At 37.3% G+C, this 13,156-nt stretch overlaps 1 protein-coding gene across 3 annotated transcripts in view; it reads left to right on the forward strand.

The window, feature by feature from the left end:
• Positions 1–13,156, forward strand: part of TMEM67 (transmembrane protein 67) — a 67,039-nt gene that overhangs the window by 39,855 nt on the left and 14,028 nt on the right. For all 3 annotated transcript variants that reach the window (XM_060610899.2, XM_060610898.2, XM_060610897.2), the window contains 7 exons: positions 2,273–2,329; positions 3,857–3,955; positions 5,718–5,816; positions 6,070–6,156; positions 8,085–8,184; positions 8,275–8,414; positions 10,710–10,850. In XM_060610899.2, the coding sequence (XP_060466882.1) occupies positions 2,273–2,329; positions 3,857–3,955; positions 5,718–5,816; positions 6,070–6,156; positions 8,085–8,184; positions 8,275–8,414; positions 10,710–10,850 (723 nt within the window). The remainder of the gene's footprint in view (positions 1–2,272; positions 2,330–3,856; positions 3,956–5,717; positions 5,817–6,069; positions 6,157–8,084; positions 8,185–8,274; positions 8,415–10,709; positions 10,851–13,156) is intronic.

Raw genomic sequence — 13,156 nt, forward strand, 5'->3', positions numbered from 1 at the left:
CAGCAGGCATATGTGTTCCTCTTCTCATCAGGTTTGCTCACTTGATGAAAATGCACTTTGACAGGTAGAAAGATTCAAATCATCCGTAGTTTATAACTAGTAGTGCTAAAGGGAAGTAGAGAATAGTTTGGACCTGCAGCCAGGTTGGCTTCCTACTATTTCCCCAACTCAAAGTTAACTGCAGAACTAAAGGCCTCCCTTGCCTGGAAGGGCCAGTGAATGGAGTAAAGACCTCGTACACTCTGAAGACAGGCTACACTAGAGAATGAGCCTGGAGAAGGCTCAGTTCCTCCTCCCAACCTCACGAGTAGTCAGATAAAGCATCTCTGCTTTGAGGGGTGGTACATGACAGAGATATAGAGACCAAAACCAGAGGTAATCCTTCTATACTTTTTCCTCAGAGAGATTAAGTGGCCATTCCCTTCCCCGTCTGGAAACATGAGAGGTATTTAAGCATTCCCTACCTCCAAACCTCACTAATAGCTTTTAATTTCTACTATTTTACTTTTCTGAATTTTGGCTACTTTTGGCTTCTATATTGTATTTGTACTCAGCTGCTACTAGATTCAGGCTTCCATTAAAGAAAAAGTAGGCACATAACATAACTCTTCTCTGAAAGATTTTACCTCCTCATTTGTATGACCGAATTGGACGTTAAAATTAGTTTCCATTGCCTGAGCTCATATGCACCATAACAAGAGGAGAGGAAAATCCAGAAACTCACTTAGTAACAACAAGGCTGCCTGGTTTAAAATTTCCTGGTTAGGAACACCACCTGGGTGGCTCAGTCGGATAAGCTCTGTGTTGAGCCCCAAGTGGAGCCCTGCGTCAGGCTCTGTGCTGGCAGCATGGAGCCTGCTTGAGATTCTCTGTCTGTCTCTCTGTGTCTGTCTCTCTCTTTCTCTCTCAAAATAAATAAATTTTAAAAATTAAAAAAAAAATAAAATTTCCTGGGTAACCAAGAGTATATTTATTTTAAGATAAAACACTTCTGGGTCTTTTCTTTAACAATCTTTTTATTTGCTTAAAATATTCCAAAGTAAGTCTTGATAAATTGGAAAATAATAGATACAAAAAGAATTGCGAGAATCATGAAACTATACCGATGAAGTCCACCTCAGATTCCTTCTAAGTATAGAATGTACAGTTCTTTCATCATTTCTTAATTTTTCATGAGAGGTGTTGCAAAAATTCTACATTAGTGAAGCATTCAGCTACGTCTTTGCTCTCTCACCAACAGCAAATAACTTTTCCTCACATTTTCTGAGGAGATCAAGAGCATCCCTCAGATTTGCCCTCAGATGAATGCCCTCAGTTTTCCTCTGTAATACTTCAGAATCTCTGTTTCATTATCCTTCCTGTCTCTTGCTCCGATTTTTACGAACAGAGTGCCCTTCCTCCTTACTTAATTTTCTACGTGTGCTTGTGTGTAGTACTTTCTCCAGCATCCTGTTTCACCGCTCTTCCCTTATTCAGCCAGCTTCTCTGCTGGCCCCTTTCCTTTGCCTATAACAACTATCAAGTCCTCCCATCTTAAATACAGTAAAACAACCAAACAATAAAATCTTTCCTTAGTTCTGCCAGCTTTTTAGCTTGCTATCATATATCTTTCCTTGATTTTCCAGCCATTTACTCTTTCATCATTTGCAGTCTAGCTCTTGCCATTTTGTGTCTTTGAAAACCTCTTTCTTAAAGGTCAGCAATGAATTCCACATACACTAGCTTTATTTCTTTAACCTGACATACAATATTTGACATTGTATTTCCAGACATATTCTTGAACCTCTATTCTGTTATCTTGGTAAGACTTCGGTATCTCGCCTCTTCTGCCTCTCACAGTCCTGTTTCTCTACCCTTTACTGGTTTCTCTTTCTCTTCTTGTCTCTTAATATAGTGGTATCCCTAAGATTCTTGTTCGGCCCTTTGATTAATGCCTTCTAAGGTGTGATTGTTTAGCTAGTTGCTAAATTCTTGCTACACAAGATTTGTCACATTCCTCAGTTACAGACACCTATCAGAAAATGAAATATCATTAGTTTGGTTTGACTGCTGTTAATGAACCCCTCTTTCTTCAATGTGTGTTCAAAAGGTATATTTAAAGCAGCATGAACAATTCCTCAGAGTATTTCCACTTATATATAAATAAAGGTCAACTCTAAAAATACTGATAGATTAAAAATAGGCATTTCTACAACAAATATATCTTTATAGTAAAAGTAGGTTTGTGTTACATAATTTCAGTATGGCTAATTTACTTTGTTTTAAATTTCAGGTTTCTTTCTCAGTCAAATATGAAATGAATCAAGGAGAAGCACAAGTCCAGACAGATGTGAGTTTGTTTTAACTTGTTAAAATATTTACAGTATATTTCTTAATTAAAAAATGTTTAAGTACACAAGGGAGTTGTCAAAATAGTTCTGCGATAGATCCTTCACCCAGCCTCCCCTAATGTTCACCTGTTACATAACCATAGTACAGTGATCATAATAAGGGCATTAATATTGATGTAATCCTATTAACTGATCTGCATATCCTTTGAATTTCATAAGTTTTTTCACTATCCTTTTTTTTTAATTTTTTTTTTAATGTTTATTTATTTTTGAGAGAGAGAGAGAGAGAGACAGAGTGTGAACGAGGGAGGGGAGACACAGAATCTGAATCAGGCTCCAGTCTCTGAGCTGTCAGCACAGAGTCTTACACGGGGCTCGAACTCGCGAACCGTGAGATCGTGACCTGAGCTGAAGTCGGACACTTAACCAGTGGAGGCACTCAGGCGCCTCTCACTATCCTTTTTTTTTGGTCTAGGACCCAAATTGCTTTTGCTTTTGGCGATCATGTCTCCTTAGTCTCCTTTAATCTGTGACAGTTCCTCAATTTTTCTTTGTCTTTCATGACCCCATCCCAACACTTTTGAAGAGTACTGGTTTTTTATTTTGACCTTCAGTTGGGGTTGTCTGATATTTTCTCATAATTAAATCAAGTTTTGATACAGATACTACAGATATGATGTTGTGCCCTTCTCAGTGCATCATATCAGAAGGTACATGATGTCAGGATGTCTTATTACTGATGATGTTAACTTGGATCATATGTCTAAGGTGCTGTATGCAGAGTTCTCCAAATAGTATTTTTCTGTTTGTAATTAATAAGTATCTTGTGGAGAGAGAGTTTGAGAGGATGCAAATATCCTGCTTCTCATTATCCTTCTGGTCTCTGATTTTAGTATCTAGTGATGATTCTTATCTATAAAAAGTATTACCGTGACATCTGCCTGATGGTGATTTTTCTCTTTTTTTTATTTTTTATTTTTTTCTATTTTTCATTTCTTCTATGTTTGTTAAATGGAATTCTAGAAGAAGTTGTCCCTTTGCCCACATGGATTTATTTATTCAATGATTTCTTTAAAAAAAATTTTTTTTTAATGTTTTATTTATTTTGGAGACAGAGATAGAGCATGAACAGGGGAGGGGCAGAGAGAGAGAGAGGGAGACACAGAATCTGAAGCTGGCTCCAGGCTCTGAGCTGTCAGTGCAGAGCCTGACGCGGGACTCAAACTCACAAACCATGAGATCGTGACCTGAGCCGAAGTCGGACGCTTAACTGACTGAGCCACCCAGGTGCCCCTATTCAGTGATTTCTTTAAATCAGTATAGATTCCTGTATATTTATTTTATTCTAATGATTATAATTCATTACTATCTATCTTCTTGGTCAAATTGTCCTAGATTTGGCCATTAAGAGTTCCTTCAACTTGGCCTCTATCCACCATTTTTTTTTAGCATTTCTTTACTCTATTTGCATATTTGAACATTGATGAGGGAAATTACATATATTCCAAAATGTTGTGTTTTTTTAGATTGCTTTAGGCGTTTTGGGTGGGCTGGCTGTTTTATCATCTCTTTTGAAGACAGCAGGGTGGAAGAGGCGCATTGGGAGTCCCATGATTGATTTACAGGTATGATCTCAGGAGTTTTTAAAGTATATTTTCATCTTTTGACTATTTTGTGTCTTTCTTTTAAGATACAGCTGGAGAATGAGTAAAACACTGCCTTCTTTCCCTGGGGTATATAACCAGAAGAGGTGTGTGCACACCGCATTTTCCTCCCACATTGCTGTGTGCCGGTCCACACTCCCACCCGCAGTGCTGTTCTTATTTCCACACATCCTCACCAACGCTTGGTATTTTCCAGCGTTTCCATTTATTGCCAATCTGGCAGTGCAAGTAGTACGTCATTGTTGATTTCATTTTCATTTCTCTGCTTTTCATAGACTTTATTAATCATTTTGGTTTCCCTTTTTGTAAACTGCCTGTTTATATCCCTTGCCAATTTTTCTATTTGGTTTCCAGTTTTTCTCGTTGATTTAAAGTAGTTCTTTGTATTTTCTAAATATGAATCTCCTTTTGGTTTTTGATGTTGAAATATGTCCTCCAAATATGACCCATCTATTATCTTTATCTATGTGTTACTTTGTTTAACAGAGACTCTTAATTTTGATATTGTCACATTGATTAGTTTTTCATGTGCCTCTGGAATATTTTTTAGGAAAACCTTCCCAATCTCAAGATCACAAAGATATCCTCCCAGGTTTTATTCTATTAACTTTATAGTTTTACATCTCATATAGTCGTTTTTAATTTACCTTTGTTTTTATTTTTATCTAACATTTATTGAATGTATGCTAGGCACTTTTTTAAAGCTTTATTTATATAATTTATTTAATCCTCACAATAGTTCTATGAGATTAGATACTATTATCATTCCCATTTTACACGGAATGAAATTGTGGCAGAAGTGAAATAAATTTTCTACTCATTTAATTTTTTACAACTCAGTAATAGGTGGTATTTATTTCCATTTTGCTGATGAGTTACCTGAGAAAGGCAACATAGTAACTTGTTTGTACCGATACATCTTCCCGACACCAAAGCCAGTGTGCCAAGGAATCAGAGGAGAGGCGCTTGGTTTACTGTTTGGAATAGTTAAGAAAGGCTTTCCAGAGAAGTGAACTTTAGGGTGGGTTGGGTTATCAGAGCATTCCACAGATAGTCACTGAGGACCTACTTTCTGATTGCCAAGAACACTACCAGGTGCTGGGATGTGATAGTGAGCAAAGACAGATTGGGTCTCTACTTTCAGAGCTCATGAGAGTTTGCCACAGAGAAGAAAGAATATTTGATGGAACAATAAGCAATGCCCATTTCATTCCACAAAATAATTCAAATGCAAGTTAATCATGGAGTGGTTGGAACTGGCATATGAAGTTTAAAAAGTCCATTTTGGTCTAGGTTGTGAAGGACCTTATGGGTCTGGAATTTATAGTGAAGAGTCATTGTACATTTTTAGGAAAAGGAGTGACACAATCCAATTTACATTTTATTTTTCCAATTTAGATTTTAGAAAGCTAACTCTGGTGGTAGTATGAAGGACTGATTGGGGTAAAGGGCTCCAAACTAGGAGAGAATTAGGAAGCAATGTAACTTTCTTAGATAGTAAAAAGATAAGCCGGGTTGAGTAAGACAATGTTGGTAATGGACTGAAAGGTACAGATTCAAAGGAACCCAGGAGGTGTCCCCAGTTGGGCTTTATAACTGAATAATCTATAGACACATGAAACAGGCTTTAAACTTGAGAAACTGGGTAGAAAATAGGCTACTAAAAGTGATAGTATAAATAGATTGAGTCTATAACCGCTATAATTCTCTTTTTAAATTGCAGACAGTTATGAAATTCTTGGTGTACTATGCTGGTGATCTGGCCAATGTTTTCTTCATCATCACTGTGGGAACAGGTCTATATTGGCTTATTTTCTTCAAAGTACGTGAGTTTCTCAATTTAACCTAAATGTTCATACCTGAATAACTGAGGCTGTCTTTATAGAGGAACTATCTTTATTTGGGGATATTTCTGATCAAGAGAATTGAGTGAGGCAAGTGATGAACTCCCGATTTCTTGAATATGGTATTTACTGAGTATCACCACCTACCTCTTTTATGCTTTCTTTGGTTTATAAATTGTGCTTCTTAAAAACCCTGTATGGTCATATTTAACAGTGTAATTTATATCGTAGGCACAGAAATCTATCTCTGTTTTGCTACCAGTGCCAGCTCAGGAAGAACGTCTTGTTACTTATGTGGGATGTGCTTTTGCTCTGAAGGTAAGTTTTAAAGGACAGGTTCCTGAATTTAAAAAACCTGCTAATAAACTCATAAGTCTTTAAAATGCTTTCAAAATCTTTGGTGTAAAATTTAGTGTGATTTTACTTTTTTTGTTTATTTTTATTTTTTAAAGTTTTGTTTATTTAAGTAATCTCTACACCCAACATGGAGCTCGACCTCACAACCCTGAGATCAAGAGTTGCCTGCTCTTCCCACTGAGCCAGCCAGGTGCTCCAAATTTAGTTTGATTTTATTTTTAATTTATTATTTATTCTTTTTTTTTTTTTTTTTTTAATTTGAGAGAAAGAGTCAGGGAGTGGCAAAGAGAGAGAGGGAGAGAGAGAATCCCAAGCATGCTTCTTTCCATCAGTGCTTGGAGCCTGATGCAGGGCTTGATCCCATGAACTGTGAGATCATGACCTGAGGCGAAACCAAGAGTCAGACATTTAACCAACTAAGCCACCCAGCTGCCCCTCTAATCAGTCTTTTTTAAAATACTTAAGGGGCTCCTGGGTGGTTCAGTTGGTTAAACGTTCAACTCTTAGCTTCAGTTCAGCTCTCGTGGTTTGTGGGATCAAGCCCTGTGTCAGGCTCCAAGCTGGCAGTGTGGAGTCTGCTTGGGATTCTCTCTCTCCTCTCCCTCTGTCTCTCCCTCGTGTATTGTGTGCTCTCTCTTTCTGTCTCTTAAAGATAAATAAATATTAAAAGAAAAAAAAAAGAAGCACGAATTATTTTATTTTACCAAGAAAGTCTACTTTTATTTATAATAGGTAGTTCATTCTGAAAAACTGACTTAAATAATTTTGTTAAGAAGCCATACGTATTTTTGAATTAATACAAATTATATTAATTTGATAAAGTGATATTTAATTATATGACTTTTCTTTTTGAAGTCTGATGGTGCATTCACAATACCTTTAGGCATGAATTTTATCTCTTTAGTGGACAATAAAAGGTACCACCTTGGATAAAGTGCTGAAATCTAGAATTTCTTTTCTCTGTCTCCATATTACTTTCCTCCTCTTCTCATGACGTCTCCTTTCCCTATTTCATTGTTCTATCAATGTATGGAAAGCTGTCTAACATGGTTGTGGTAGATCTCATCCCATTGTACTATGATTATTAGTGTCTGCTTTTCCCACTGATCTGTGAGCTTCTTGAATGAAGGAATCATGTCATACTTAACACTTGTATTCTTTGATAAACAATGCTTCTACTAGGAAGAACGCCCCAGATTAAACATATTACTTACGTTAAAATGAAAAAGATGTGTTTCAACAACACATTTTTAAAAATTAGCAATCTCAATACCAGAAATAGACAGTAAAGGCATCTTAAAACTTTAAGACAGCAAATTACAGTTGGAAAATACCTTTACTCATAAAGAAATCAGATGATCTAGAAAATAGTGTGCTTTTGGAAACCTAGGGAAAGAGAGTCAATTATGCATGGCTTCTGTATGAGGAGAAGGTAGTATGTCTACTTTTTTCATATCCCTATTTTAAAGAAAGAAGAAAGGAGGGCAAATGTATAAAAATTTTGTGGATTTGTTGATTCCATGTTACTTGATGAGCTTCTAGTGATCCCATAATGATTATAACTTTGTCATTGTGTATTGTATATTCTTGTGATTAAGTATATTTGTTTCTTAAAAAAATCATTATTTTCATAGGCAGGTTTTTTTAAATGTTACATATTATTTTTGAGAGAGAAAAAGAGAGACAGTGTGGGGGACAGGGAGCAGAGAGAAAGGGAGACACAAAATCTGAAGCAGTCTCCAGGCTCTGAGCTGTTACCATAGATTGCAACATGGGGCTCGAACTCACAAACCATGAGATTGTGATCTGAGCTGAAGTCAGCCGCATAACCAACTGAGCCACCATGTGCCCCATGGATACATTTCAAATGTTTTGTTTGTCATTTTCAGGCTCTGCAATTTTTGCATAAGCTTATGTCCCAGATTACCATAGATATATTCTTTATTGACTGGGAGCGACCTAAAGGAAAGGTTCTGAAAGCTGTTGAAGGTAACTGAAATAACCATTGTACCAAAATGCTTTTGCTGCTTTTTCAGAACAAAGATGAAACCCTCTTACTTATTTTCTCTCTCTGACCAGGTGAGGGCGGTGTTCGCAGTGCCATGGTTCCTGTGAGCATATGGAGAACATATTTTGTAGCAAATGAATGGAATGAAATTCAAACTGTGAGAAAAATTAATCCACTCTTCCAAATACTTACTGTCCTCTTTTTTTTGGAGGTATGAACTTTTGTAATTGTGTGTGACTTCTGTGTGCCTCATATATATTAATTTCATGTAATTCCAGCTACATTTTTTTTCCAGCTACACTTTCACATCAGTGGAAGTCTTCTAAAGTTTTCTAAAGTTATCAAGCCATTACAAAGAGTGGCTTTTAAAAACTTTGTTAAAATACACATAACATGTAAAACAAAACAAAAAATCGCCTGGGTGGCTCAGTCTGTTGAGTGTCTGACTCTTGATTTTAGCTCAGGTCATGATCCCAGGGTTGTGGGATCGAGACCTGCTTCGGGTTCTGTGCTGCGCATGGAGCCTGCTTAAGATTCCTTCTCCCTCTGCCCCTCTCCTCTGCTCACTATCTCTCTGTCTCTCTAAAATAAAAATTAAAAAAAAAAAATGCACATAACATGAAATTTATCATCTTAACCATTTTTCATTGTGCAGTTCAGTCTCATTAGGTACATTCATCTTGTTGGGTCACCAGCCCCTAAGACTCTTTTCATCTTGCACACCTGAAATTCTGTACTCATTAAACAACAACTTCCCATACCCCTTCCCCAGCCCCTGACGATTGCCATTCTACTCTGTCTCTTTCAGTTTGATTACTCTAGGTAAGGAGCAGTTTATTTTGTTTTGTTTATTTTTGAGAGAGAAAGATCATGAGCAGGGGAGGGGCAGAGAGAGAGGGAGAGAGACACAGAATTCGAAGCAAGCTCTAGAATCTGAGCTGTCAGCACAGAGCCTGACATGGGGCTCAAACTCACGAACTGCGAGATCATGACCTGAGCTGAAGTCAGACACTTAACCGACTGAGCCACCCAGGTGCCCCAGGAGCCGTTTTTAAACTACTGGTTTGTATCAAAATCCCCTGGGAAGCTTTTGCAAAATATCTGTTCCTGGCCTCACCCCTAGAGATTATGTTTGATTCAGTAGCTCTGAGGTCTAGTTATCTGTGTTTTGAAAAAAAAAACAAAAACAAAAAACTTTTCTTTCTCAGTCACATTCTTACTAGAATTAGAATTCTGCATCAGAACCACTATTATAGGTGAAGTTTTTCAACCAATTATCATTAAATGCTTGCTGTGGGCTACGTTCAGTGCTGAGAGCTGCACTATGCACAGAGAATGGGTGATGCTTATGATGCCTTTGCAGCTATTTCATGGATCTGGTTGGAATTATTAAAGGAAGTATTCAGTACTGAATAGGAGACTGAACTATGAAAACCATTTATGTGGCTAATAGATTTTCTCAGGAATTAGCTGCTTAAATAAAGTTAGATATGAATTACTAACTCATGTCTGTCTGCCTTCCTTTTTCCCTCTTTTCTTCCTTTCCCTTTCTTTCCTTTTTTAAGCTGGGAAAATATATGTATTTCTAAGGCATATGAATGATTTTTCAAAAATTCATCTATAGTTTTGTTTGTTAAGAGTGTTCTATAGAGCTTTAAAAGGTGTTATATGAAAAAGAATTTTTTTAGATGAGCACATTTGGAAAGCATTGGATTCAATAAAGTCATGTAGATTTCTTTACTGTAAAACTTACCAGAACCGGAGCACCTGGGTGGCTCAGTTGGTTGGGCGACTGACTTCAGCTCAGGTCATGATCTCACAGTTTGTGAGTTCGAGCCCCGCGTCGGGCTCTGTGCTGACAACTTGGAGCCTGGAGCCTGCTTCGGATTCTGTGTCTACCCCTCCTCTGCTCACACTCTGTGTCTCTCTGTCTCGATAATAAATAAATGTTTAAAAAAAATTAAAAAAAAAAAAAAAACTTACCAGAACCTTTATTCAATGAGAATGGAAGGCATGGACAGGAGTATAATGTACAGACTATACTTACTCAGCTATGGCTTCCTTTTATCACAGAAGGTACCTCCTTCAAAAGACATTTTGCAAAAAAACATTTGCAAAAACCACTGTTGAAAAGTATAAGAAGTATTTTGCATAGTGCCTGGCATATGTTAAAAATGTGTGAAATGCTAGTTGTTCATTGCTGTTTACTGAGTAAAGTTTCATTCTTCTTGACAGAAATTTTTTAATTTTGTCAGTGTGTGATAATAAGGTTATATCTGGCCCTTAGTCATATTGAAGAGATTTCCAAATGAACTAACTAAATATTTTGTTTTGTAATGAAAACTCCTGGATAATTATTTTTAACCTAGATTTTCTAATGTTTGTACAAACTTTTATAAATATTTTAGTTTTTTAAAGTAAGGGTAGGGAAGAGTGTCTCATTTTCATAGTAGAACTGTTTTCTTTATCCATGTCTGTTTAAATTTTTCTTTTTTTTTTACTTCAGGTTGTAGGATTCAAGAACTTAGCATTAATGGACTCATCCTCTAGTCTTTCCAGAAGCCCAACTAGCTATATAGCTCCCTATAGCCGCATTTTAAGATATGCAGTATCTACTGCTCTTTGGCTAGTCATTGGAAGTTTACAGGTAACAACAGATCATACTTTTTAGCAACATTGCCTTTCCTTATTTATAACTGTTTACATACTAATTATCTTCAAATATTGACCACAATCTTGGTTTCTACAGCAGAAATAAGGTAACAGTGGAAACAACAATAGCTAATAGCTCACATTGTGTTATGATCCAGGCCCTGTGGTAATTAATTGCATTGTAAATATTAACTTAATCTTTATAGTAGCCCTCAGAGATAGTTTCTATTAGTATCCTCATTTTATAGATGAGGACGCTGGGGCGCAGAAAGGCTAAATAGTTTGCTAAAGTCATGCAGTTAGAGATCGACAGAACTGGAATTTGAACCTCTGATGTCAGAGCCAACCCAGTGGGCTCCAAAGGGTCTTTCAGACCTGCAGCTTTCTAGTCAGAGGACGGACTTTGTGTTTAGTTTATATAAACTATAGGGATAGCTAAGCTACTTTTATTTATTATTTTTTTTAAAGTTTACTTATTTTTGACAGAGAAAGAGAGACAGAGCACGAGTGGGGGAGGGTCAGAGAGAGGGAGACACAGAATCCGATACAGGCTCCAGGCTCTGAGCTGTCAGCACAGAGCCCGACACAGGGCTCGGACTCACAGACCACGAGATCATGACCTGAGCCGAAGTCAGATGCTCAACCAACTGAGCCACCCAGGGGCCCTGCTAAGCTGCTTTTAATATTTCTTTTTTTTTTTTTTTTTAAATGCAACTGAGTGTTTACATTTATTTATATATCATTAAATCTCATTCAGATTGCCAGTACCCCTTGTGAAATTTTTGTTGAAATATTTATTGAGAAAACTGAAACTAAAAATAAATCTTGGCCTCAGGTCCTGTGGCTCTAGCAGAGGATCTTTTCTATGCTCACTTCCCTTATCTTCTTAGACCTTAAAAAAAAAAAAAAAAAAAAAAAAAAAAAAAAAAAAGATGAAGAAGAGAAAGCAGCATGAACTAAAGCACCTGACTCCAATATCTGCACTTCTTTCTCTTGCTTCTAGACACTCCCATGAATGGAAAGAACCTGTTTGATTAAAAATTTCTTTAAGTCAGCAAATGAACATGGACCTTTAGACACACCGCGTTAAACTTTCTCCAGCCTGGCAAAACAGGCTATTTTTAAATCATGGTTTGGGATTAAAATCCAAAAATTCCTATAGAATTGGATCCAGGTGGCATTCTGTAACCTGAGAATAGACTCTGAAAATTTACATTTATTTTAAATTGGTGAGACTTATTTAAACTAGAAGCTACAGGGATAGATCCAGTGAGAGATGGCTTAATAATCAGAAAAGAAAGTCAGGGGTGCCTGGGTGGCTCAGTCGGTTGGACATCCAGTTTTGGCTCAGGTCCTGACCTCATATTTTGTGGGTTCGAGCCCCACATCAGGCTCTGTGCTGACAGCTCAAAGCCTGAAGCCTGCTTCCAATTCTGTTTCCCTCTCTCTCTGCCCCTCCCCAACTCATGCTCTGTTCCCTCTCTCTCAAAATATTAATAAACACTAAAAACAATTAAGAAAAGAAAGCCAAACACATTAGAATTTGAAATGAGATAGGATCAAAAGAGAATGGGGTTTGATATTTATCATCAATATAATAGGAAGAAAAGTCATTTTAAAGATATATAAGTATACATTTTTCTGAGTAGATTGGATTCATCTGGATGTAGAGAATTTAAAGGAATACCATCTGAACCTTTTCATATTTGGTTAAGTACAACAACAACAAAAAACCAAAATGGCAATGGCTGAAGTAAAAGTGACCTGTATCATGAGAAAGAAGAATGGAGATGTGCAACGCAGGGCGGCTCCATGCTGCCGCCAGGACCCAGAAGCTCTGCCACTCAGAACTTCCCTCTCTAAGGTCACCTTGTGGAAGGAGTCAGGGGGAACAGCTCACCCTCTCTTCTCTAAGAGCCTTTCCAGAAGTGCTGTTCAGCATTTCCTCGGCCAGAACTTAGACAGATGGCCACACCTTCCTGCACTGGTGTCTTTCAGCTGGGCAGCAGTGTGCCCGCTCCAAAGAGGGTTCTGTCACTAAGGAGAAAGCGGGAAGGATTGGTGGGGCAGAAACTAGTCATCTCAGGCACCACCATCTCACCTCATTCTTTGTTTCTCACACTGCTTTCATTCTGGTAGGAGTATTACTCTCCGTGGGTTATCAGTGTTTATTCCTCAAGTATTGTTAAGAGTCCCTTTAAAAACCTGTTACCGTTCCACAAATTTGTTCATAAAAAGTGTTTTTGATTCTCATAATGTTAAGCTTATTATTTACTCCTTTTATTTCCCTAAACCCAGCTT

This window comes from Panthera onca, chromosome F2 (assembly GCF_046562875.1).
Source record: "Panthera onca isolate mPanOnc1 chromosome F2, mPanOnc1 haplotype 2, whole genome shotgun sequence".
Classification (NCBI taxonomy): domain Eukaryota; kingdom Metazoa; phylum Chordata; class Mammalia; order Carnivora; family Felidae; genus Panthera; species Panthera onca.